The sequence below is a fragment of the Stegostoma tigrinum genome, chromosome 9 (genome assembly GCF_030684315.1).
Source record: "Stegostoma tigrinum isolate sSteTig4 chromosome 9, sSteTig4.hap1, whole genome shotgun sequence".
In the NCBI taxonomy this organism is placed as follows: domain Eukaryota; kingdom Metazoa; phylum Chordata; class Chondrichthyes; order Orectolobiformes; family Stegostomatidae; genus Stegostoma; species Stegostoma tigrinum.
Genome location: NC_081362.1, coordinates 34,783,849 through 34,808,983, shown reverse-complemented (window position 1 = coordinate 34,808,983; position 25,135 = coordinate 34,783,849). Strand labels below are relative to the sequence as shown.

General features: G+C 41.8%; 1 protein-coding gene across 4 annotated transcripts in view; it reads right to left on the bottom strand.

Annotated features, from left to right (window-relative positions):
* The window catches only part of fndc1 (fibronectin type III domain containing 1), a 336,789-nt gene that overhangs the window by 212,570 nt on the left and 99,084 nt on the right, over positions 1-25,135 (bottom strand). For 2 of the 4 annotated variants that reach the window (XM_059648478.1, XM_059648479.1), the window contains 2 exons: positions 12,726-12,920; positions 12,489-12,560 (listed from right to left, as the gene is read on the bottom strand). The exons of 1 other annotated variant lie outside the window; for it this stretch is intronic. In XM_059648478.1, coding sequence (XP_059504461.1) covers positions 12,489-12,560; positions 12,726-12,920 — 267 coding nt within the window. The remainder of the gene's footprint in view (positions 1-12,488; positions 12,561-12,725; positions 12,921-25,135) is intronic. One more of the 4 variants, XM_048536000.2, reaches the window with a different exon arrangement.

Sequence of the window (25,135 nt, the reverse complement as noted above, 5' to 3'; positions counted from 1 at the left end):
AAAATTGCTTTGGGGTTCACATTGATTCATCAAGCAAAGAATCACACTCCCCACTACAGATCTCGGAAGTGCTTAGAAGATGATGAGACAGCTACAGGCAGTTTTAAAAAAGGAATTCATTCCAAGGAAGAGAACAGTGCAGAACAAGCTTGCCACGTGCTCCATCCTGAAGAAACACTGAGTAAGTAGGGGAAATCTTTTGAGCTCGATATATAGAATCGGTGGGGGGTGGGGAAGAAAGCATGCAGCCTCAGAAAGACCTTGCATTTAAACGAGAAAAGCAATCTAGTCAGCAGGAAGCTGTCATGGGTGGACCAGCAGCACAGAGTTTCTTTAGATATATAAAGGATAAAAGAGAGGCAATAGTGGACATGGGACTGCTGGACAATGATGCTAGAGAGATAGTAGTGGGGAACAAGGAAATGGCTGAGGAACTGAATTATTACTTTGCATCAGCCTTCACAGTGGAAGACATTAGTAATATCCTAAAAATTCAAGAAAGTCTGGGGGGAAGAGGAGGAGGCCAATGAAAAACTGAATGGCCTGATGGTGGGGATAAGTTATCTGGACCAGATGGACAGGACCTTGGATTGCGAAGGAGATAGATGGAGAGATAATGGAGATAATCATGATGATCTCTTAGGAATTGTTAAGAGTCAGGGAGGATCCTAGAGGAATGGAAAATTGCTACCGTGATACCCCTGTTAAAAGAGGGAGTGAGCCAAAAGACAGGAAATTACAGGCTAACTAACCTAATCTTGGTCATTGGTAAGATTTGAGAGTCCACCATGAAGCATGAGATTTCTGAATACCTGGAAGTGCACTGTAAAATAAGGCAAAGTCAGCATGGCTTTATCAAGAGGAGGGCATACCTGACAAATCTGTCCGAATTCTTTGAGGAAGTAACAAGCAGGTTAGACTAAGGAGAGCCAATAGATGTTATCTACCTAGACTTCCAGAAGGCCTTTGACAAGGTGCCGTATAGGAAACTGCTCAGTAAGATAAGGGCTCATGGTGTTAGAGGCAAGGTGCTAGCATGGATACAAGGTTGGCTGTCTGGTGGAAAGCAGAGAGTGACGTTAGAAGGGTCTTTCTCAGGATGGAAGCCGGTGACAAGTGGTGTTCCACAAAGGGCAGTGTTGGAACCACAACTTTTCACTTTATACAATAATGATCAAGATGAAGGTACTGAGAGCATTTTGGCTAAGTCTGCAGATGGTACAAAGGTGGGTGGAGGGACAGGTAGTACTGGCCGGGGGGGGGGGGGGGGGGGGGGGGAGAGAAGAAGAGAGGCTGGAGGAGGATTTGGACAGGTTTGGAGTGTGGGCAAAGAAGTGGCAAGATGGAGTACAACATGAGAAAGTGTGAGGCCATGTACTTTGGTCAGAAGAATGAAACTATGAACTATTTTGTAATTGAGGAGAAAATTCAGAAGTCTGACGAGCAAAGAGATTTCTAGTCCACAATTCACTCAAAGTAAACTTGCACATTGAATGAGTAGTTATGAAGGGCGGGAAAAAGAGTGGAAGGGCTATAGTCATTAGGGATTCAATCGTAAGGGGAGTAGACAGGCAGTTCTGTGGTCGAAAACGAGACTCCTGAATGGCATGTTGCCTCCCAGGTGCACGGAACAGGGATGTCTCAGATCGGTTGTGGAACATTCTGAAGGGGGAGGCGAACAGCCAGTTGTTGTGGTGCATATAGGGATCAATGATATACGATGAAAATGAGAGCAGATCCTACAGGCAGAATTTAGGGAGTTAGGAGCCAAGTTAAAAAGTAGGACCTCAAAGGTAGTAATCTCAGGATTGCTACCAGTGCGATGTGCTAGTCAGAGCAGAAGTGAAAGAACAGTCAAGATGAATGCGTGGCTTGACAGTTGGTGCAGGAGGGAGGTTCAGATTTTTGGGACATTGGGACCGGTTCTGGGGAAGGTGGGGCTATTACAACTCGGACGATCTACACCTGGGCCAGACTGGAACCAGTGTCCTTTGGGTGCTTTTGCTAACGCTATGGGGGAGGGTTTAAACTAATGTGGCAGGGGGATGGGAACCAAATATTGGACAGGTTATTGGACAGAAAGGAGGTAGTAACTATAGCCTGTAGGGAACTCGATAATTAAGTCAGCGTGACTAAAGGGAAGAGTAGGCAGGGAGCAGATGATGAACGCAAAGGGACAGGTGGTCTGAGGTGCATTTGTTTTAATGTGAGAAGTGTAATAGATAAGGCAGATGAACTTAGGGCTTAGATTAGTACCTGGGAGTATGACATTATTGCTATTAATGAGACTTGGATGACGGAAGGGCAAGATTAGCAACTAAATATCCCAGCGTATAGATGCTTCAGGTAGGATAGAGAGGGGGATAAAGGGGTGGAGGAGTTACATTGCTGGTCAAAGAGGATATCACAGCTGTACTGAAGGAGGGCACTATGGAGGACTCGAGCAGTGAGGCAATATGGGCAGATTTCAGAAATAGGAAGGGTGCAGTAACAATGTTGGGGCTGTGCTACAGGCCTCCCAACAGCCAACGGGATATAGAGGTACAAATATGCAAACAGATTATGGAAAGGTGTAGGAGCAACAGGGTGGTGGTGATGGGAGATTTTAATTTCCCAACATCGATTGGGAGTTACTTAGAGTTAGGGGTCAAAATGGAACAGAATTCGTAAGGAGCATCCGGGAGGGTTTTCTAGAGCAGTATGGATGTAGGCCAACTCGGGAAGGGGCCATACTGGGCCTGGTGTTGGGGAATGAGCCCGGCCAGGTGGTTGAAATTAGAGTAGGGGACTACTTTGGAAATAGTGACCACAATTCCGTAAGTTTTACGATACTCATGGGCAAAGCTGAGAGTGGTCCAAAAGGAAGAGTTCTAAACTGGGGGAAGGCCAACTATACCAAAATTCGGCAGGATCTGTGGAAGGTAGATTGGGAAAAACTGTCTGAAGGTAAATCCACATTTGATATGTGGGAGGCTTTTAAAGAGAGGTTGATTAGCGTGCTGGAGAGACGTATTCCTGTGAAAATGAGGGATAGAAATGGCAAGATTAGGGAACCATGGATGACAGGTGAAATTGTCAGACTAGCCGAGAGGAAAAAGGAAGCATACACAAGGGCTAGGTGACTGAAGACAGATGAAGCTTTGCAAGAATAATCAGGAATATAGGGTGATTCTGAAATGAGGAATTAAGAGGGCTAAAAGGGGACATGAGATATCTTCAGCAAACATGGTTAAGGAGAATCCTAAAGACTTTTACTCATACATAAAGAGCAAGAGGGAAACTAGAGAAAGGATTGGCCCACTTAAGGACAAAGAACAGAAGTTATGCGTTGAGTCAGAGAAAAGAGGTGACATTGTTAATGAGTACTTTGCATCGGTATTCACCAAGGAGAGGGGCATGATGGATGTTGAGGTTAGGGATAGTTGTTTGATTACTCTAGGTCAAGTCAGCATAAAGGAGCGAGGAAGTGTTGGGTATCCCAAAAGGCATTAAGGTGGACAACTCCCAAGGTCGGATGGGACCTAACCCAGGTTTTGAGGGAACAGAGAGAGGAAATAGCCGGGGCCTTAACAGATATCTTTGTAGCATCCTTAAACACGGGCGCGGTCCCGGAGGACTGGAGAATTGTGAATGTTGCCCCCTTGTTTAAGAAGGGTAGCAAGGATAATCCAGTTAATTATCGACCGGTGAGCCTGACGTCAGTGGTAGGTAAGCTGCTGGAGAAGATACTGAGGGATAGGATTTACTCCCATTTGGAAGAAAATAGACTTATCAAAGATAGACAACATGGTTTTGTGCAGGAAAGGTCATGTCTTACCAACTTAATAGAATTTTTTGAGAATGTGACAAAGTTGATTGATGAGGGAAAGGCTGTTGATGTCATATACATGCACTTCAGTAAGGCATTTGATAAGGTTCCCCATGGCAGGCTGATGGAGAAAGTGAAGTTGCATGGGGTCCAGGGTGTGCTAGCTAGATGGATAAAAAAAAACTGGCTAGGCAACAGGAGACAGAGTAGTGGTGGAAGGGAGTTTCTCAAGTTAGAGACCTGTGACTAGTGGTGTTCCACAGGGATCTGTGCTAGGACCACTGTTGTTTGTGATATACGTAAATGATTTGGAGGAAGGGACAGGTAGTTTGAATAGCAAGTTTGCAGATAACACAAAGATTGGTGGAGTAGCAGATAGTGAAGGGGACTGTCAGAGATTATAGCAGAATATAGATAGATTGGAGAGTTGGGCGGATAAATGGCAGATGGAGTTTAATCTGGGCAGACGCGAGGTGATGCATTTTGCAAGATCTAATTCAAGGGCAAACTATACAGTAAATGGAAACGTCCTGGGGAAAATTGATGTACAGAGAGATCTGGGTGTTCAGGTCCATTGTTCCCTGAAGGTGGCAACACAGGTCAATAGAGTGGTCAAGAAGGCAAACAGCATGCTTTCCTTCATCGAACGAGGTATTGAGTACAAGAGTTGGCAGGTCACATTAGAGTTGTATAAGACTTTGGGTCGGCCACACTCAGAGTACTACGTACAGTTCTGGTCACATCACTAAAAGGATGTGGATGCTTCGGAGAGGGTGCAGAGGAGGTTCACCAGGATGTTGCCTGGTACAGAGGGCACTAGCTATAAAGAAAGGTTGAGTAGATTAGGATTACTTTCATTAGAAAGATGGAGATTGAGGGGGGACCTGATTGAGGTCTACAAAATCATGAGGGGTATAGACAACGTCGATAGAAAGAAGCTTCCCCCCCCCCCCCCCAGAGTGGGGGACTCAATTACTAGGGATCATGAGTTCAAAGTGAGAGGAGGCAAGTTTAAGGGAGATATGCGTGGAATGTTCTTTACGCAGAGGGTGGTAGGTGCCTGGAATGCGTTGCCAGCGGAGGTGGTAAACACAGACACGATAGTGTCTTTTAAGATGTATCTAGACAGGTACATGGATGGGCAGGGAGCAAAGGGATACAGACCCTTAGAAAATAGATGACAGGTTTAGGCAGAGGATCTTGATCAGCGCAGGCTTGGAGGGCTGAAGGGCCTGTAATTTTCTTTGTGCTTTGTTCAAATGCAACTTTGGCATTAATTTTGAGACACTTGAATATAAAAGCAGGGATGTACTTTTGAGGCTCTTTACGACTCTGGTCAGGTCTCATTTGGAGTACTGTGTGCTGCTTTGGGCCCCATATTTAAAGAAGGATGTACTGGCCCTGGAGTGGGTTCAGAGGAGGTTCACAAGAATATTCCCAAAGCTTAAGTTATGAGGAGTGTTTGAGGACAGTGGGTTAATACTTGATGTAGTTTAGAAGAAGGGAGAATCCAATTGTAACTTACAGAATACTGAGTGGCCTACACAGATTGGATGTTGGGATGTTGTTTCCATGGGTAGAAGAGACCACAGCCTTATAGTAAAGGGAAGACCTTCAGAACAGAAATAAGGAGCAACTTCAGCCAGAGAAAGGCAAATCTATGGAATTCTCTGCCACAGAAGTCTGTGGAGGCCAGGTCATTGAGCATATTTAAGACAGAGATGGATAAGTTCTTGATTGTCAAGGGATCAAGGGTTTCGGGGAGAGTGGGAGTATGGGGTTGAGAAACTTATCAGCCATGACTAAATGGTGGAGCAGACTCAATGGGCTGAATGGCTTAATTTCTACACTAATATCTGATAGTTTTAGTGTCATGCTCAAACTTGTGCTACATTGTGCCAGGTGGGCCCATTATCTTTTTCAAATTAACAAATAGCGAGAATTTTTTATGCCTCAGGATTGTGAGATGAAAGTACAGAAAGCTGGAATCCCTCCACAGAGATTTCATTATTTTGTTCAAGCTAAAATTGAACAAGATATATTTGTCCTTATATTCCTGAGTGTTGTTGAAAAATAGTCTAACCTCCTGATGAGTCTGTTATGCCAAAGAAACAAAGTTCCAAAACTTATAAAAAGAGAAAGGAGGAATCATATATAATCATTTTTCACCAAAATCATTGATGATTGCTGAAAGCTTTAGATTCCCCAAACACAACCAGCATCATGGTGAATTAATCTCCCAGCCTGCTTCAGTTTTCAAGATACAAGCAGAATTCTGTGAATTCAAAGACAAAATCATTGATGCTGTCAGAGACAGAGTACTTTAAGATGTGAAGCAATCCCAAACAGATTAGTATTAGAAAGGAACCTAGATTTCTTTTAAAGAAAAGCACTGAAAGTAACACAGTCTCAATAGAACTGTAGAACATAAGAAATAACAGGAGGCAGCCATCTGGTCCCTTGAGCCTACTCACGGGTCAGAACATGCCTACATGAAAAGCATCCGGAAGATACTACACGCTCCGACACACTCATCACACTAGCTGAGATCAGGAACACATCGGAACTAACCATAAGATTCCTACAACTGCTGGGCATCAGAGTGGCACACAAGCCCGCATCAACCCTACGACAACTGCTCACCCGAACTAAAGACCCACTCCCCACCATGGACAGGACCAATGTCATCTATAAGATCCCCTGAGGAGACTGTGAGAAACACTACATCGGACAAACTGGAAGGAAACTAACTACAAGGGTACATAACCACTAACTGGCTACAAAACGACATGGCCAATACTCACTCATCTTAAATCCACATGGATAAGGAGGACCACCAACTCAACTCTGACAACACTAAAATCCTGGGACACCTAACCAGAGACAGACACGGGAATTCCTAGAAGCCGGGTACTCCACGAAGAAAGCCATCAATGAACACACAGAACTTGACGCCGTGTACATTCCAAAGGAAAACCGAAGGTGAGGCAATCCAGCTCAACGGACCCCAGAGTTTAAAAACCAGGTGGGAAAACACACCAACACTTCACTGCAGGCTGCACTAATGATGTTACCCAGCAGGGTAATGAAATGTCTGTGGAACAACAAACCAGCTCAGTGAGGCAACCAACCTCAACACCTACAACCCGAGCTACAAATCTACTCCAAAACCTGTGAACAAAGAACAAAGAACAGAGAAAATTACAGGACAGGAACAGGCCCTTTTGGCCCTCCAAGCCTGCGCCGATCGAGACCCTCTGTCATCTATTTTCTAACGGTCTGTGTCCATTTGCTCCTCGCCCATCCATGTACCTGTCCAGATATATCTTAAAAGACGCTAACGTGTCTGTGTCTACCACTTCCGCTGACGTGTTCCAGGCACTCACCACCCTCTGCGTAAAGAACTTTCCACACATATCTCCCTTAAACTTTCCTCCTCTCACTTTGAACTCATGACCCCTAGTAATTGAGTCCCCCACTCTGGGGAAAATGCTTCTTGCTATCCACGTTGTCGATAACCCTCATGATTTTGTAGTCCTCAATCTCCGTCTTTCTAATGAAAATAATCCTAATCTACTCAAGGTCTCTTCATAGCTAGCACCCTCCATACTAGGCAATATCCTGGTGAACCTCCTCTGCACCCTCTCCTAAGTGTCCACATCCTTTTGCTAATGTGGCGACCAGAGCTGTATGCAGTACTCCAAAATGTGGCCAAACCAAAGTCTGATACAACTGTAACATGACCTGCCAACTCTTGTACTCAATACCCCGACCGATGAAGGAAAGCAGGCTGTATGCCTTCTTGACTACCCTATTGACCAGCGTTGTCACCTTCAGGGAACAATGGACCTGAACACCCAGATCTCTCTGTTCATCAATTTTCCCTAGGACTTTTCCATTTACTGTATAGTTCGCCCTTGAATTTGATCTTCCAAAATGCATCACCTCGCATTTGCCCGGATTGTACTCCATCTGCCATTTATCTGCCCAACTCTCCAGTCTTTCTATATTCTGCTGTAATCTCTGACAGTCCCCTTCACCATCTGCTACTCCACCAATCTTAGTGTCATCTGCAAACTTGCTAATCAGACCGCCTGTACCTTCCTCCAAATCACTTACATATATCACAAACAACAGTGGTCCCAGTACAGATCCCCATAGAACACCACTGGTCACAGATCTCCAATTTGTGAAACGCCCTTCCACTACTACTCAGTCTCCTGTTGCCTAGCCAGTTTTTTATCCATCTAGCTAGCACACCCTGGACCCCATGCAACTTCACTTTCTCCAACAGCCTGCCATGGGGAACTTTATCAAATGCCTTACTGAAGTCCATGTACATGACATCTATAGCCTTTCCCTCATCAATCAACTTTGTCGTATCCTCAAAAAATTCTATCAAGTTGGTAAGTCATGATCTTCCCTGCACAAAACCATGTTGTCTTTCACTGATCAGTCCATTTTCTTCCAAATGGGAATAGATCCTATCCCTCAGTATCTTCTCCAGCAGCTCCCCTACCACTGACGTCAGGCTCACCAGTCGATAATTACTTGGATTATCCCTGCTGCCCTTTTTAAACAAGGGGGCAACATTAACACTTCTCCAGTCCTCCAGGACCTCACCCGTGTTTAAGGATGCTGCAAAGATATCTGTTAAGGCCCCGGCTATTTTCTCTCTCTGTTCCCTCAAAACCTGGGATAGATCCCATCCGGACCTGGGGACTTGTCCACCTTAATGCCTTTTAGGATGCTCAACGCTACTTCTCTCCTTATGCCAACTTGCCCTAGAGTAATCAAACATCTATCCTTAACTTCAACCTCCGTCATGCCCCTCTCCTTGGTGAATACCGATGCAAAGTACTCATTAACAATGTCACCCATTTTCTCTGACTCAATGCATAACTTCTGTTCTTTGTCCTTAAGTGGGCCAATCATTTCTCTAGGAAGCCTCTTGCTCTTTATATATGAATAAAAGGCTTTGGGGTTTTCCTTAACCATTTTTGCTAAAGATATCTCATGTCCCTTTTTAGCCTTCTTAATTCCTGGTTTCAGATTCACCCTACATTCACTACTCACAATGTGGTTTCTTTTACTTTAGCAAGATCAAATGCAGATTGAGAAACTGCTTTGCAGAAGATCTCTACTCTGTCTGTAGGAATGACTTCAACCTTTCAATTGCTCACCATTTCATTAAATCACCTTGCTCCCAGGTTAACAATTCCACTTTTGCATTTGTAACGTCCTGGTGAATCGCCTCTGCACCCTCTCCAGTGCGCACTCATCTTTCCAAACTGCACATAGTATTCCATCTGCTACAGTTTTCCATACAACCTAGAGGAAAAACATCCCATTTTCCACGTAGACATTTTGGAGACCATAGGACTCAATGTTGAGTTCCACAACTTCAGGAATATAATCTCTATACTCTTTTTTCTTACTTCCATCTCCCTACACTGGCCTTGTCTTGTTCCTGCCTTGTTGGTGGCTTTCTTCTCAGCAGACTTGTCTGATTTTCACCTTTTTACAGTTAACATTTACACCTATTTTCCATCACTACCATCCCTTACCAGCATTATCACTGAGTGCCCTGGACAAAAGACACAGGCAATCTGTTCTATTTGCTCCTCCTCCCCATCTGTTTATGGCACAACAACAAACATTTTCCAATTTTTCTGTTACAAAGAAGAATCATAGTGGATTCAAAGTGCTAACAGTACTTGTCCCTACCACCAGACCTGGTGAGTTTCTTCAGCATTCCTTGTTGCTATTTTAGATTTCAACAACCTGAAGTATTTTGCTTTTAAATAAAGCAAATGGCTGCTGCCATTAAAAAAAACCTTAAAACATCCATCCAAGAGGTTCTCCTTCTCTAAGACATGATGGCCAAAATGGGACCTGTTTTCTATCCAAATGAGACACCTTATCACAACTCTGTAATTCAAATACTAGTAACAATCCAAGGTGTACAAGTCCATAGATCCATGAAGATGAGAGGACAGGTAGGCAGGGTAGTATTGGAAGGACGTGATTGCATTGAAGAGAATGCAGAGGAGATTTACCAGAATGTTACAAAAAGAAAAACTGCTGGAAAAACTCAGGTCTAGCCGCATCTAAGGAGAGAAAGAAGAGTTAACATTTCAAGTCTACCCTTCTTCAGAACCGATGGTAGTTAGGAAAAGGCTTGTATTTATGTAGAAGATAGGGTGAGGGGTGGGCAGGAGGAGGAGTAAATCATAGGTGGAGATAGATTCCAAAGGAAGAAAAGCAGTTGGACATTCAGAGGAGTGGGTAAAAGGTCAGTTTGATGTGGAGGTGTCAGTGTTGGAATGGGGTGGACAAGATCAGAAATCACACGACACCAGGTTATAGTCCATCAGGTATATTTGAAAACAAACTTTGAGCCTTGCGTCTTCTTCAAGTGTTTGTACAGTTTTGGATTACTTGTTACTTTGGTTAGACCCTCAGAATGTGACTCTTATACCTAGCATGTTATTCCAGCCATTTGGAATGTCTCCAACACCACCTTACTTTTAATTTTTGTACTTATCTCTGTCTCAATTAGTCCGACTATAGGTCATCCCTTCACACTTGCTATTCAACTGTTGACATTTTACTCATATTGTCTGACACTTGATCACCTGCAAAGACTTATAACTCAGCCTGTCAACAAGCCACTCATTCCATTTGTATGATCGTTTGATCTCTCTGCCTATAAATTCTGTGCCTTTGTCTTTCTCCTTACTTCGCCTGAAGAAGGAGCAGCGCTCCAAAAGTTTGTGATTTCAATTAAATCTGTTGGACTATAATCTTGTGTTGTTTGACTTCTGACCTGGAAAGGTGTGGCTAGCTCTCACAGACCAGGATTTCTAATTTTCATTTAGTTTTTTGGTTTAGCTTTAAGCAATTATCGTGGGTGTGAAGTGTTTGCCCGCTCTCAGTTACAGCCAGAAGCTGGGGTTTCTCTGACTCTATTTGTATCGGGTTACCTATGAAAAAAAACCTGGTTTTCTGACTTTGCCTTTTTGTCAAAGGGTGTGTCTGAGATGTTACTGCATTAGAACAGTTAATTAGTAATAGTTATGGTATCTATTATTGAGCTAAGTTTTCCAACAGAATTGTTATTCTAGATTCCACTTTTTTTGGTTGTATTTTATCTACAGTACTTAAATAAATTGCATTTTTGCTTACCATTTGAGTAATTTTTGCCTCTGGAACAAGACACTTTACAATTGCCTTAAAAATGAGAAATTGTTAGGGTCTAGGCTGTCTCCTTAAAATATTTTACAGGATCCCAGTCTGGTCCATAACACTGGAATGAAAAATGTCGCAAGGTGACAAAAGATGTAACAGAATCCTCAGTGAGGGTTAAATCTCTAGGGACACATCCTTCCTCATTGGTAGTAAGCAATTAAGTGATCCAGGCTGTGCCTTCTGCGCATTTGGAAATCACAGGGATCTTAAGCTCTATTCCATGCCATACACCTCAACCTGGTTCAACAAGGGTCAGTTGAAACATTTCTGAATAAGGACCCCAATCCCCTCACCCTCAATATTCATTCATTCTGACAAACCCTTTGTAACTGGAGCTGTGCCAGTCACTTCACTAGGCAACCAGACACCTCTCTGTTTAGTGTGACCTTCCTCTGCCGCCAGCTCCTCCTGCTTTTCTGCTAATGTGCTGTTTCCTTTCTGGGTCTCACAGCCCTGAAGCTCTGTAGTTCTCTGAAGGGTATTATTATGGAGAACACAAGAGGCTACCACAAATGATAAGCTGCTTACAGGAGGGCATTGGAAGGTGCCATCTGCCTGGTCCAGACACTAGAATTGGATCTTCAGATGCCTGATGATCCTTACAACAGTGAGCTAACAGAACTGGTCGCTTTGATACTGTTAAAACTTTCACTGGGCAGTGAAAAGTCAGATCTTCAAGAGCTGTCTCCTGTTCACTAAGGTCCATTCATAACCTTCAAGGAGGTGGAGTAAAGAGCTAATCTGATGTGAACTGGCAGAGAAGAAGACTGCACAGATTGGAGATAATGGGGATAATGGGAACCGCAGATGCTGGAGAATCCAAGATAACAAAGTGTGAAGCTGGATGAACAGAGACGGAGGTGGGACCTATTAGTAATTTTATATACTTCAGAGACCTGGCTAGAGTGAACTGTCAGTCTTTTTCTCAGGGCGAAAATGTCAAATACTAGGGACCATAGGTTTAAGTTGAGGGGGTAATACTTAAAAGGAAATAGTCATACAGCGTGGAAATAAACCCTCCAGTCCAACCAGTGCATGCCGACCATAATCTCAAACTAAACTAGTCCCCAGCTGCCTGCTCCTACCCATATCTTTCCAAAACTTTCCTATTCATGTATTTACGTATGAGGAAAGTGTTTTGCACAGAGGTTGTAGGTGACTGGAACACAGTGCTCCAGGGGAGGTGATAAACATTACTATTGTATCTGCTTCTATCAGACTAAAACAGCAAGCTTCAAACTCTGCAGAAGTAGTAAATATGATTCAAATATAGAAAAACAAACACGAGGTAAGTCAGAATGGCTGGAATGAAGTAGAAATTTGTTCATGAATTTTGCATCTGGAATAGAATCTTGAAGAAAGAGGTGTTTTATTTTCTGCTTGTTTTCTATTATCAATTGTAGAAAGGTCAGGAGAACCTTCAACTTACCAGCTGTACAATTAGAACTGCAAACATGATGGCTTTCTGCAGTCATCATCACAAAATAAACTTCTCCAGGCTCTGGAACATATGGCTTACATCAGTGAGTTGTCAAAACTGCATGAAACTTATAGAATCTGAAAGCAACACTATTTCAATTCTAATAAAACTTGGAGGTCTGAGGAATTCAAAGACATATGGCTGGTATCTCTATTTCACATCACAAAATATCAGTAACCCACTCACCTACATCCTCTAATATAAAAGACTGTTTGTCTTCATCTGCCTTAATGAACTTGAGGTTTTCCAGAGTTTTACCATAGGTAATAGTATAGTGATCCACAGGTCTCTTGGATACATTTTTCAGTGGCTCCCAGAGGACTTGCAGTCCTCTTTCATGAGGCAGAACCTTTATATTCTTCAGCTTCCAGCTGGAAACAACTGCAGTAAAAGAACATTAACATCTCCTGTCAGTCTTTATAAAGTACAACTCAATATTTGACAAAAATGATTTTGAACCATTGTAGAATAGTTTGAGAATTCTAAAGCAAAATGCTGCAGATGATTGAAATCAGAAAAAAGAAAATCAGAAAATGCTAGAAACATTCAGCAAATCCAGGAGCATCTTTGAAGGAGGAACATTATGATTCACTTTTTGACTTTTCATCAGAAAATCTGTTTTTCAGCTTTATGGCTATAGAAAGTCTTTATTAGGATCTTTTATCTCACTGAGGTGACTTCAGGCCAATCCACATGCAATTACTTGATCCAAAAACTCTGCTCACATTTTGACAGCTGTGATGAATTTCAACATTGCAGCTATGACAATCCACAACATCTTATTAAAACTCAAAATTTTTAAAGAATAAAGTCAACTCCCCTTACTCTCAATGTTGACAGATCATTTTTGTAAAAAAAAATCCAGGATCCAGGTCCACATCTTTGCGACACATTGATCAGATCCTGTTTGCATGTCAAATTTTGTTTTATTCTACACATTAAGATACTTTGTTTACAAACAGGGGCAAAAAGTTGATTTCTCAATCATGTGGTGTGCTATTCATGCACAATGTCAAAAACTGCCCTCATGCACTAATAGCATGGCAATGTGCCTTTAATGCAATGTCTCAGTGCTGAATTCAATTGTGTTGATACTTGATATGTTTTGATAAGATCTTGATATGCTTTGTAACAGTACATTTTGTTGGCCACCCCTCAGTTTTGACGGTTTGAACTTATACAAGTTGCATGCACACACAACAGACATGTCTCAGCATGGAACTGGAAGATATATTAAATGAGATGTGGTATGTTTTGAGTTCACAAAGAGATCTTTCAACTATTACAATTTGTCCCAGTATAGACTTTTGCACATCCAAACATCCATTTGGCTATACATGTGTAACAAATTATTTTAAAGCACATTCAAGATTCTGAAAACTTGCCAATTATACAAACACTTTCCCCTTTACCAATTCTAGCAGTTAGCTACATCATTATTTATGGAGAGTTAGAAGTTAGGCTGTTACAGAGGAAGATGGGATTTACTCCACCTAAAGCATTTGGCAGTGTTTGCATGCTATCGACTTATGAAATCTCATGAACAAATGTTGATTGTTTCAGGGCACGGAACAGTATATTTCTTATCCATTCCACTTAGCGGTACAAAGATAGGCAGCCCTTCACGAATCACCACCATTACATGATGGAAAGTGGTCTGTATGCTCCAATGAATCGCTGTCCGATGCCCTCAGGAGTTCCCTGCTTTTGGTAGGGTGATCCAAGGCGAGCAGAAATGGGCTAAGGGTTTAGGTGCCAGCCAAAGTAAGATCAAATAAGCTTTCTCTGGGACAACAGGCAACTGTTAAGGCAGCAATAGCCTGCAACAAGATAGTGCCCATCATTGTTGTGTGCTACATCACTGAACTCTCACTACCAACCCATCAAGATTACATGTACAACAAATGCACTTCAGGTCCTCATGTTAAATAAAGGTACACCACAGGCTTCTACTAGAACCCATTTTTCAAGTCCTGTGGTGATGGAGAGTATTCTGTGAGAATGTTAGGGTCTGAAAGGGGTAAAATGGAAGGTGTTAAGTGCTGCCCAACATATGATAATGGTACAGGCTTGGGGAGAGGACAGCTCAGGAACTTGAAGGACAAAGACGAACCATCTGGGTTTTCTTCAGTCTGTCATATAATTGGCCAAGATTTTCCAATTGCTTGAGAGTCATTTCTGTAGCACAGATGAGAGTTATGCATCGGGACCCTGTGGAATCCCAATGTAGCAGACTCCAAGGGGATTACAAGGGAAATTGAAGATTCTGATGGGAAATTCCCTGAGCCTGGACCCTCTTGAAGGCATACATTCAAATCAGAGAACACCAATGATTCCACTGCAGTTAAGTGTTACTCAGGAAACATTTGTCTATTAAAAACCTAGTCTAATTTCTAGATAACAAACTGACCCCAAACCCAATTACACTTCTCACAGATCCTTTATAAACCCAGATCATAGCTTGACTGGATTTGGAAAATCTGTTGAACGTGCATGATTAGTAAGCTTTGCACATTCAAGAAGGAGAGATCACATCCAGAGAAAGACAGACAGCCCGAGTGAGCATGTATTTTGGTGGTTTCAGAACAGCGAGGAAATAGAACTGGTAAATCTGTCTTTACTTTCTCCATTTCACGAGTTTAAAATTCAGTAGTCTAGTTAGAAGGTTAATAAGGTATCTGTCTCAGCTGACAGAGTCAGGAACAGTTATCAGTCAATTGCCTGAAAGTTGAAGAGGGCCTCAATAGATTATCACTGAAGTTTAACCAGTTAAAGTCAAAGGCATAGAGCAAAGAAACAAGCCTTTCAGCCCACCATGACTGTGTCAATCAACAAACATCAAACTATACTCATGCCACTTATGTGCAACTGGTCCATAACCAACAGTGCCCTGGCATTTTAAGTCAGAAGTTACACAACATTAATTTATAGTCTAACAGGTTTATTTGAAATCATAAGCTTTGGAGTGCTGCTTGTTTGTTAGGTAAAGTTACACTTCACATGAGAAGCAGCAGCGCTCCAAAAGCTTGCAATTTCAAATAAAGCTGTGGCCTATGAGCTGGCGTTGTGTAACTTCTGACTTTGTCCACCCAAGCCCAACACCAGCACCCTCCATAACCGGGCAATTCAAATGCTCATCCAAAAGCTTCTTAAATGTTGAGAGAGTTCTTGACTCCACCATGCTCTCAGGAAATATGTTCCATATTTCTATTATCTTCTAGGTGAAAAACATTCACCTCACATCCCCTCTAAGCCACTTACTCTCCTCCTGAAGAATTTATGGCCTATGGTCGTAAGCAAGTCTGCCATGATGAAAAGATTCTCATGATCTACCCTATCTATGCCCTCTCATAATTTTGTATAATCATATCCTCCCTCAGCATCCTCTGCTCCACAAAAAAAACAACCCAGCCTATCCAGTCTATCCTCAGTTTTTACGTTCCAGGCAACATCTCAATGAACCTCCTCTGCACCCTCACCACTGTAACTGCATCATTCCAATATAGTGTGATCAGAAATGCATGCAATATTCGATCTGTGGCCTAACCAATGTTCTACAAAGTTGTATTAATACTTCCTTTCTCCTATATTGTGTGCCAGGCTGATGAAGGCAAGTACCCAAGTATACTATCTTCACCAATCTATTTACCTAAGCTGACACCTTCAGGGATCTTTGGACTTGTACAGCAAGATTCTTTTGTTCCTCAGTACTCGCTGTAGACCTACCATTCATTGTGTACATCTTACCTTTATGAGGCTCCCCAAAATGCATCACCTCACATTATTCAGGATTAAATTCCATCTGTCATTGCTCTGCTCGATTTAGCAGCAATGTATGTCAGACTGTAGCTGGAGACCATCCTCCTAGCACCACTAATTTTGGTGTCATTTGAAACTTATTAATTATACCTTCCACATTCACATCTAAGTTGTTAATGTACATAACGAACAGCAAACACTCCAGCACCAAAACCTGTGGTGCATCACCAATAACAAGCTTCCAATCACAAAATACAACCCTCCACTGTCAGTTTTTGCTCCTGTTGTTCGGAGTTTCTCCCCTCCCAAAAATTTCCCTGCCACTGACATCAGACTAACTGGGGTGTACTTACCTACCTATTATTGCTGCCCTTCTTGAACAAAGGAATCACATTAGTCATCTTCCAATTATCTTGTATTTCACCTGTGGTCAGCAAAGCATTAAATATCCTTGCCACGGCACCAGCAAACTCCTCTCCCACTTCCCACAGCAGCTTGGGATACATCTCACCATGCTCTGGAGATTTGTGTGCTTTTATGCCCACTAAAACATCTAATACCTCCCTATTAACACACTGGTCCTAACCTGTCACTATACTACTTTTAAAAGACTCCCGGGTTCCAAATGTAGACTTACCTGCATGTAGCTGCTCCCAGTCTGTTTGCCAAATCCTGACTAATGATATTGTAATCAGTCCTTCCCCAATTTAGGCACTTAACCTGTGCACTATCCTTATCCCTTTCCATGACTTTGAAATGTACAGTATTATGGTTACCTTAGCCAAAATGCTCACTCACTGTCACAAGGTGGTGATCCCAGTTAATGTTAGCGAAGTTGAAATTCACTTCTACTACAACTATATTCCTCTCACATATCTATGATTTGCCTACATATCTGTCCCCTTATTTCCCTGACTGTTGGGAGGCCTATATGCAAGCTGAGCAAAGTAACTGCTCATTTTTCATTTCTAATAGATAGCTTCATTTGAAAACATCCTCCCTCATCACCCCAGTCAAGGTCTCCTTTACCAACAGTGCATTATACCACCTCTCTAACTCTGCTTTCTCTCCATTAGATGCTGTCAAACCTGATGTATTTCTCCAACAATTGCTGTTTTCCTTTGTTTTATTCTTTGCTGGTGTATTATGTTCTCCTACTGATAAAGTCAAGGATGCTGTATGGTTTATTGACCACTCCGTCACCTCATCTTGCCACTTTTCATAATTTATGCATGCACACCTCCAAGTTCCTTTGGTCCTATACTCCGTTTACAATTGTGACCTTTTATAATCTCAGTAAGGACTAGACAGAGAATAATAACAACCTCTCTGCATTCACTTTCACTTGTCAGCTCAATGCACCAAGTTCTGTACTATCCCCCTCACAGTTCACAAAGTTTCATCAAATTCTGAAATGATGCCCTATATGCCAAAGTCTGTATATTAAATTTACAACAGGAAGACCAAAGCCCATCACCGAGTGAGAAATTCCACTACAAACCTTCTTCTGATTCAAACACAATCTGAATGCTGTGCTTCCAATAACTCAGTCACTTCTGTATTCTTGTTTTCACTGTCCCTTGTATTCCATAAGCTTATAACTCTGCTCAACAGCCTGTCATTCATGACTTCAGATGCCTCTTGGAAGGCCACATATACCATCAATAGCATTAGCCTTCTCAAACTTTTGCTCCCTCAGCAATAAACTCTAGTAAGTTAGTTGAAACAACTTGCCTTTAATAAAATAAATGCTGGCTGTCCTTGATTAACCTGGATTTGTTCAGGTAATTATGATTTTCTTCCTAATTATGATTTTTTTAGAAGTTTCCCCACAACGATTAACCAACAGACTTGTCTTTGCAAACTTCTGTTTTAAACAAGTGTGTACCATTTACAATTCTCCAGGCCTTTAGCACACCTTGAGTCTGAAGAAAGATTGGAAAATTATGGCCATGCCTCCATGATTTCTACATTCTCTTCCCTCCATGTCACTGGGTGAAAGACATTCGGTTCTGGTACCTTCTCAACACTAAGGACACAAAAGTTAACCAATGCCTCCTCAACAATTTAAATTCTTCAGGTATCTGAATTACCTTTTCCTTCCCAGTGATCCAAGCATTATCGTCTTCCTTTGGAAGGACAGATGCAAAGTATTCCCTTCATCTCAGCCATACTCACTGCCTCTAGGTTTAAATTTTCTTTTTGTTCCAATTTAACCCCACTCCTGTTTTTCCCACCATTTCATGATTTATAAGTCCACAGAACATTTAATTCCCTTTCATGTTAGCTAGTAGTCACTTTTCAAACAATTTGTTGGCTTCTTTGCTTCAGCACTGAACAACATACATTCAAACAAGCTCTCAGTTGTATTCTCCGTTCACATTTGACACTAGTATTTTTTTTCTTCTCCATTTTAAACTATTTTTCTTCCATCATTCAGAGATGTTTGGATTGGTTTGGCATACTTTTCTACTTCCTAGGATTAAAAACTTTTCCTGTGACCAAGCTCTCCTCTCCAGGCATCCCATTGTTCACCAGGAACTCTTCCTTACATGCAGTGACTTGACTGAAGTATATGACTGAATAAGGCAATCATAATCCATTGATTGTACGCCAAGATTTATGTGGCATAGAAAGGAGAGGCCATTCAGCCTTTCAACGCTGCTCTACCATGTGATCCTGATCTAAAGAAAGATAACTTTGATGGCATGAGGCATGCATTAGCTAGGATTAGCTGGCCAAAGATACTTAAAGTGTCGACAGTGGATAGACATTTAAAGAATACATGGATAAACTTCAAGAATTGCACATTCCAATCTGGTGTAAGAGTAAAACAGGGAAGATGGCTCAACTGTGGCTAATGAGGGAAATCAGGGATAGAGTTAAAGCCAAAGAGGCAGCATATAAATTGGCTAGAAAAACCAGCAAACCTAAGGACTTGGGAGAAATTTAAAATTCAGAGCACATAGGGTTTAATTCAAAAGGGAAAACAGAAAATGAAAGTAAGCTTGCAGAAAACAAAAACTGATTGCAAAAACTTCTATAGATATTGAAGAGAAAAAGACTGGTGAAGACAAACTATAGGCCTATTGGAGTTAGAATCAGGTAAATTCAAATGAACAACAAAGAAATGGTAGAAAAGTTGAATAAATAATTTAGATCGGTATTCATTAAAAAGGGGGACACACATAACCTTCAGGAAATGTTAGGGCACAGACGGTCATGATAGAGAAACTAAAGAAGATCCTCATTATAAACGGTATTGAGGAAATTGTTGTGATTAAAACCCATTAAGTCTCCAGGGCCTGATGCTCTACATCCCAGAATACTTAAGCAAGTGGCTTAGAAATAGAGAATGCATTGGTGACTATTTTCCAGCCTTCTTTAGACTCTGGGAAAGTTAGAATTGACTGGAAGGTAGCTAATGTAGTCCCACTCTTCGAAAAAAGAGGGAGAAAACAAGGAATTATAGGCTGGTTGGCATGAAATCAGTGGTGGGGAAAGTGCTGGAGTCAATTTTTAAGGATGTAATAACTGAGCATTTGGAAAGTAGTGACAGTATCAGTCCTAGTCAGTACGCATTCACTTGAAGGGAAGTCATGTTGTTAGACAAATATGCAATTTTTTGAAAACATGACCAATAGGAAGTGACAGATTACGTGAAAGATTACGCAGTAGATGTTGTGTATCTGGGCTTCCAAAAAGCTTTTATCAAGATTCCACACAAGAGATTAGTAAGGAAAACTAACACCCATGTTATGGAGGTAACGTACTGACATGGACAGAGAACTGGTTAGCAGACAGGAAGCATAGAGTCGGGATAAATGGTTCCTTTTCAGAGTAACAGGCAGTGACGAGTCGGGTGCCACAGGGTTCAGCAGTCCACAATACACACTAACAATTTGGATGAAGGAATTGAATGCATTATCTCCAAACTTGCACATGACACAAAGCTGGGTGGCAGGGTGTGCTGTGAGAAGGATACTAAGAGGCTGCAGGGTGATTCAGGCAGACTGACTGAGTGAGCAAAAGCAATACGATGTGGATAAATGTGAGTTTATCCACTTCGGTTACAATAACAGGAAGGCAGATTATCATCTGAATGGTGGCAGTTTACAAAAAAGTGAGGTGCAACAAGACCCAAGGGTCATAGTGGAAGTCATGAAGGTGCAGCAGGTGGTGAGGAAAGCATTCTGGTCTTCACAACAAGAGGATTTGAGTACTGGAGCAAGGATGGCTTGAAGGAAAGATGGCAGGGCAGATCTTGTAGAAAGATGGAAATCCTGATGGGACTAGAATAGCTGGTTGTGGGAAGAATGTTTCTGATGTTGGGGAAGTCCAGAACTAGGGTTTATAGTCTAAGAATAAAAGGGGGAAGCCATCAGGATGGAGGAAGAATTTCTTCACTCAGTTATGAGCTTGTGAAATTCTCTCCACAGGAAGCAATTGGGACCAATTCATTAGATATATTCAAGAGGAAGCTGTACGTGGCCCTTGCTGCTAAAGGGATCATGGGATTTGAAGAGAAAGTGGGAACGGGATGCTGAAATTGCATGAATAGCATTTAAGCGACACGAAAACCACATGATGGCAGAAACTCATGACATGAGCAGACATAATTGAACTGAGGTATGACTGATTGCATAAAGTCTTTTGTTCCCATTGCACACTATGCAACATTATAAATAGTCCGGAGGTGATGGATAGACCTTGAGTCCATAACTTATTTATACGCTTTCATTCACAGAGACGCACATTGCATATTACTACACAAGAGGTGCACAGTTAAGAGATTCAGCCTTGTTCTATAGAATCAGAGTCACCATGGCACAAGAGAATAATGTTTAATCCATACTGGCTTCTGGTGAATCAATCCAGTCTACCCCATTTCCCCCCAATTGTCCTGTAAGTTGATCTCCTTCAAGTGTCCATCCAATTTCCTTTTGAAATTATTAATCATCCTTGTTTTCATCACATCTTGAAGCAGCAGGTTCCAAGAAGTCAAGTAAACCCCATATAATACCCATTATCTGGCCACAATGTGAGAAATTCAGTGGTGTTTTCAATAAAATAACCACCAGGCACATAAACTACAGGCCTCAGTTTAACAGTCATTCAAAACAAACTTGTATGAAACGACATCAAGAACTAAGCAACTGAGGGCTGGAATTAACAAGAATAACAGAGACAGACGATATGTTCGTGTTGAAGTCATCACATTATTTACTAATTGAATAAAGTAGATAAGACAGAATTTCTGTTGTTACTGCCAACAGTGTGTTCCGGAATCCAATAAGATTTATGCAAAACTATTTTCAAAAGCTGAGTGTTTTCTTGTTAAAATTCTCCAGTGGAATGTGGGCATTGCTTGTTAGGCCACAATTTATTGCGTTCCTTGTCTCAGTCATGAATGGCTTACCCCTTATTCTTAGACTGTGACCACTTGTTCTGGATTTCACCAACATTGGGAACATCTTTCCTACATTTAGCCTGTCCTGTCCCATCAGAATTGTATATGTTTCTACGAGATCCTCCCCCATTTCTTCTAAATTCCAACAAATATAAACACAGTCAAACCACTGTTTCCTCATTAGTCAGTCCTGCCATCCATACAATAGAATCCCAACAGTTTGGAAACAGGCTGTTTGGCCCACAAATCCACGAAGATTCTAAACAGTACATCACCCAGAGTCATCCCATTGCCTGCACACCCCCCCCCCATCCCCCACACAGACAGTTGCCATACGCTAAATTGAACCTGGGTCCCTGGTGTTGTGAGGCAGCAGTGCTAATTACTGAGCCACTGCGCCGCACCATTCCAGGAATCAGTCTGGTGAACCTTCGCTGGACTCCTTCAATAACAAGAGCATCCCTCCGCAGACTACAGAACCAAAACTGCACACAATACTCAAGGTGTGGCCTCACCAAGACCCTATATAACTGCAAGACATCCTTAATTCGATACTCAAATCCTCTCACAGTGAAGGCGAGCGTACCATTAGCCTTCCTCACTGCCTGATGTTAGTGGTTCTAGGTTTGGAAGGTGCTAAGTATCTATGGTGAATTTCTGCAGTGCATCTGTCGATAGTAAATATTGCTGCTTCTGAGTATGTGGTAGAATGACATTTGTAGATGTGGTGCCAAGTGGACTGCTTTGTCCTGGATTGTGTCAATCTTGAGTGTTGTTAGAGCTGCACTCAAGTCAAGAGTGTGATGAAATATTTCCCACTTGCCCAGCTGATATTTCATCACACTCCTGACTTGTGCCTTGTAGATGGTAGACAAACTTCGAGGAGTCAGGTGGTGAGTTACTCACTGTGATGTTCAGCCTTTGAACTGCTCTTGGCGCCACCATATTTACACGGAAAGTCAAGTTCAGTTTCTGGTTAATAGTAATCCTAGGATATGGATAATGAGGGGTTCTACTTATTGGAGATAGTCATTGCTTGGTATTTGTGTGACACAAACGTTACTTGTTGCTTTTCACTTGTCAACCTAAGCCAAGATTTTGTTAAGGTCTTGCTGCATTTGAACAGGCACTGCTTCAGAATCTGTGCTGATACGCTGAATATATGCTGAACATAGTGTATAAATATATCATCACCTCTGTCCATATGATGGAAGGAAGGCGAGTGATTAAGCAGCTGAAGATGGTTGGGCCTAGGGCACTACCTCGAAAGTGCTCTTTTGCACAGCTGTACTGCCCTTACCTCTGAGCCAGGAGGCCATTATTCAGTTCGACCTACTCCAGGGATGCACATCAACATCTTTGAATAGGTTAGTTAAAAACATTTACCTTTTAGAAATCCTGCAAAGATGTCCTGGAGCTGATGACTCACCTCCAACCACCAGACATCCTCCTTCATATCAGCTAAGACTCCAAACAGAGGAGAGTTTTCCCTGACTCCCAGTGACTCCAGTTTGATTAGGTCTTGTTAATGTTACAATGGGTCAACTGCAGCCTTAATGTCAATAACTGTCGCTCTCAGGTCATCATTGGAAATCAGCTGTTTCACCCATGCTTGAAATAAGGCTGTAACGAGGTCAGGAGCTGACTGAGAAAACTATTATCAGGTTCTACTTTATGGAGTTGTTGATGACATTTTCCATCACTTTACTGATGATTGAGAGTAGACTGACAGGGAAGCAATCGGCCAAGTTAGAGTTGTTCTGCTTTTTGTGTACAATTCGTATCTGGTCAATTTCCTACTTCACTAGACAAATACCTGTGTGGTAGCTATACACAAACATCTTTGTGATGGATATGGCAAGTTCTGGAGTACAAATCTTTAGTGTTATTGCTGGAATGTTCTCAAGGTCCCTTGCTTATGCCGTAACCTGTGCTCCCAACTGTTTTTTGATACTTGTGTGTAGTTAAGCAAATTGCCTGAAGACTAGCATATGATGGTGGGGACTTCTAGATGAGGTAAAGATCAGCTCAGGACATCTGTCTGAAAATTATTGTCAATGATTCAGCCTCATCTTTTGCACTGAGTTCACACATCATTGACAAAAGGGATATTGTGGAACCTCCTCTTCATAAAATCCCTACAGTGTGAAGAGAGGTCCTTTGGCCCAACAAATCACACTGACTCTCAGAACATCCCACCCAGATCCATCCCCCGATAACCCAGCTAATCTACACATTCATGAACACTGTGGGTAATTTAGTATGGCCAATCCACCTAGCGTGCACATTTTTGGACTGTGGGAGGAAACTGGAGCACCCAGAGGAAACCCACGCAGACACGGGGAGAATGTGCAAACTCCACAGATAGAGTCGCCCAAGGGTGGAATCGAACCTGGTCCCTGGTGCTGTGAGGCAGCAGTGCTAACTACTGAGAGTCACCATGCCACCTCCTTGAGCAAGTTAGATAACTGTCCACCACCATTCATGAGTAATCCTCTTGATTTAGTTTGTAATATAAGCTGTAACATAAAAGAAAAGTGCTGCAGATGTCAGAAATCTGAAACAAACACAGAAAATGTTGGAAAAATTCTGGTAGCATTTGTGGGGTCAGAAACAGATCATGTTTGAGGCCAATATGACTGACCTTAAAAAAAGTTCGAAAGCTCAAAATGCTAATTCAGTTTCTCTCTCCAAAGATGCTGCAGACCTGCTGAGTTTCAAGCATTTTCTACGTGCCTGATGGATTATGAACTCCTTTCAAAGAATGTTGTCAAAGGAAGCAGCATGCATTCATGTGATCCGAGATTCTGGGAGAGTAAAGCCAGACATGTGTCAGTGTAAGAGTGTGGTCTCAGACTTATGATCATCTTGCAATAAAGATAGAATGTTTTGAAACCAGTCATCAATAATTGTTGAAACAATTCTAATCCAACACAAGAATGTAATGATGTGCCTGTGAACTCCAGCCTAGAATCTTACAAAAACAAGGTTCTAATATAAAGATTGTTACAAGTAGTTTAAACAAATTTTCCAAATTTTTAATTGTATTAATACCCATTTTAAAAATCCTCCAGAAGTAAATCTAATTGAAGGCAGAAAGAAGATTGAAAGCATTCTCAACATTTTCGGAAATTTAAGTATTCCACATTTTACTGATTGATTGGACCTTCGGTTGCCTGTTTTGGGATTGCAGCTATTTGAACTTCACAACTGAAGAGATTATTTCCACTTGCTACTTCTCAATCAATACATTATCTGTACTAAATTGTGCTCATTCTATGCCATGATTGCAAGATTGATTTAATAGATGAAGGGCTTGCCACATGAGCAGTTATTGAGAATACTGAGTCTGTACTGGATGGAATTTAGAAGGACGAGTAAATGGGATTTCTTTGAAACTTACAGAATATTGAGATGCCTGGATAGA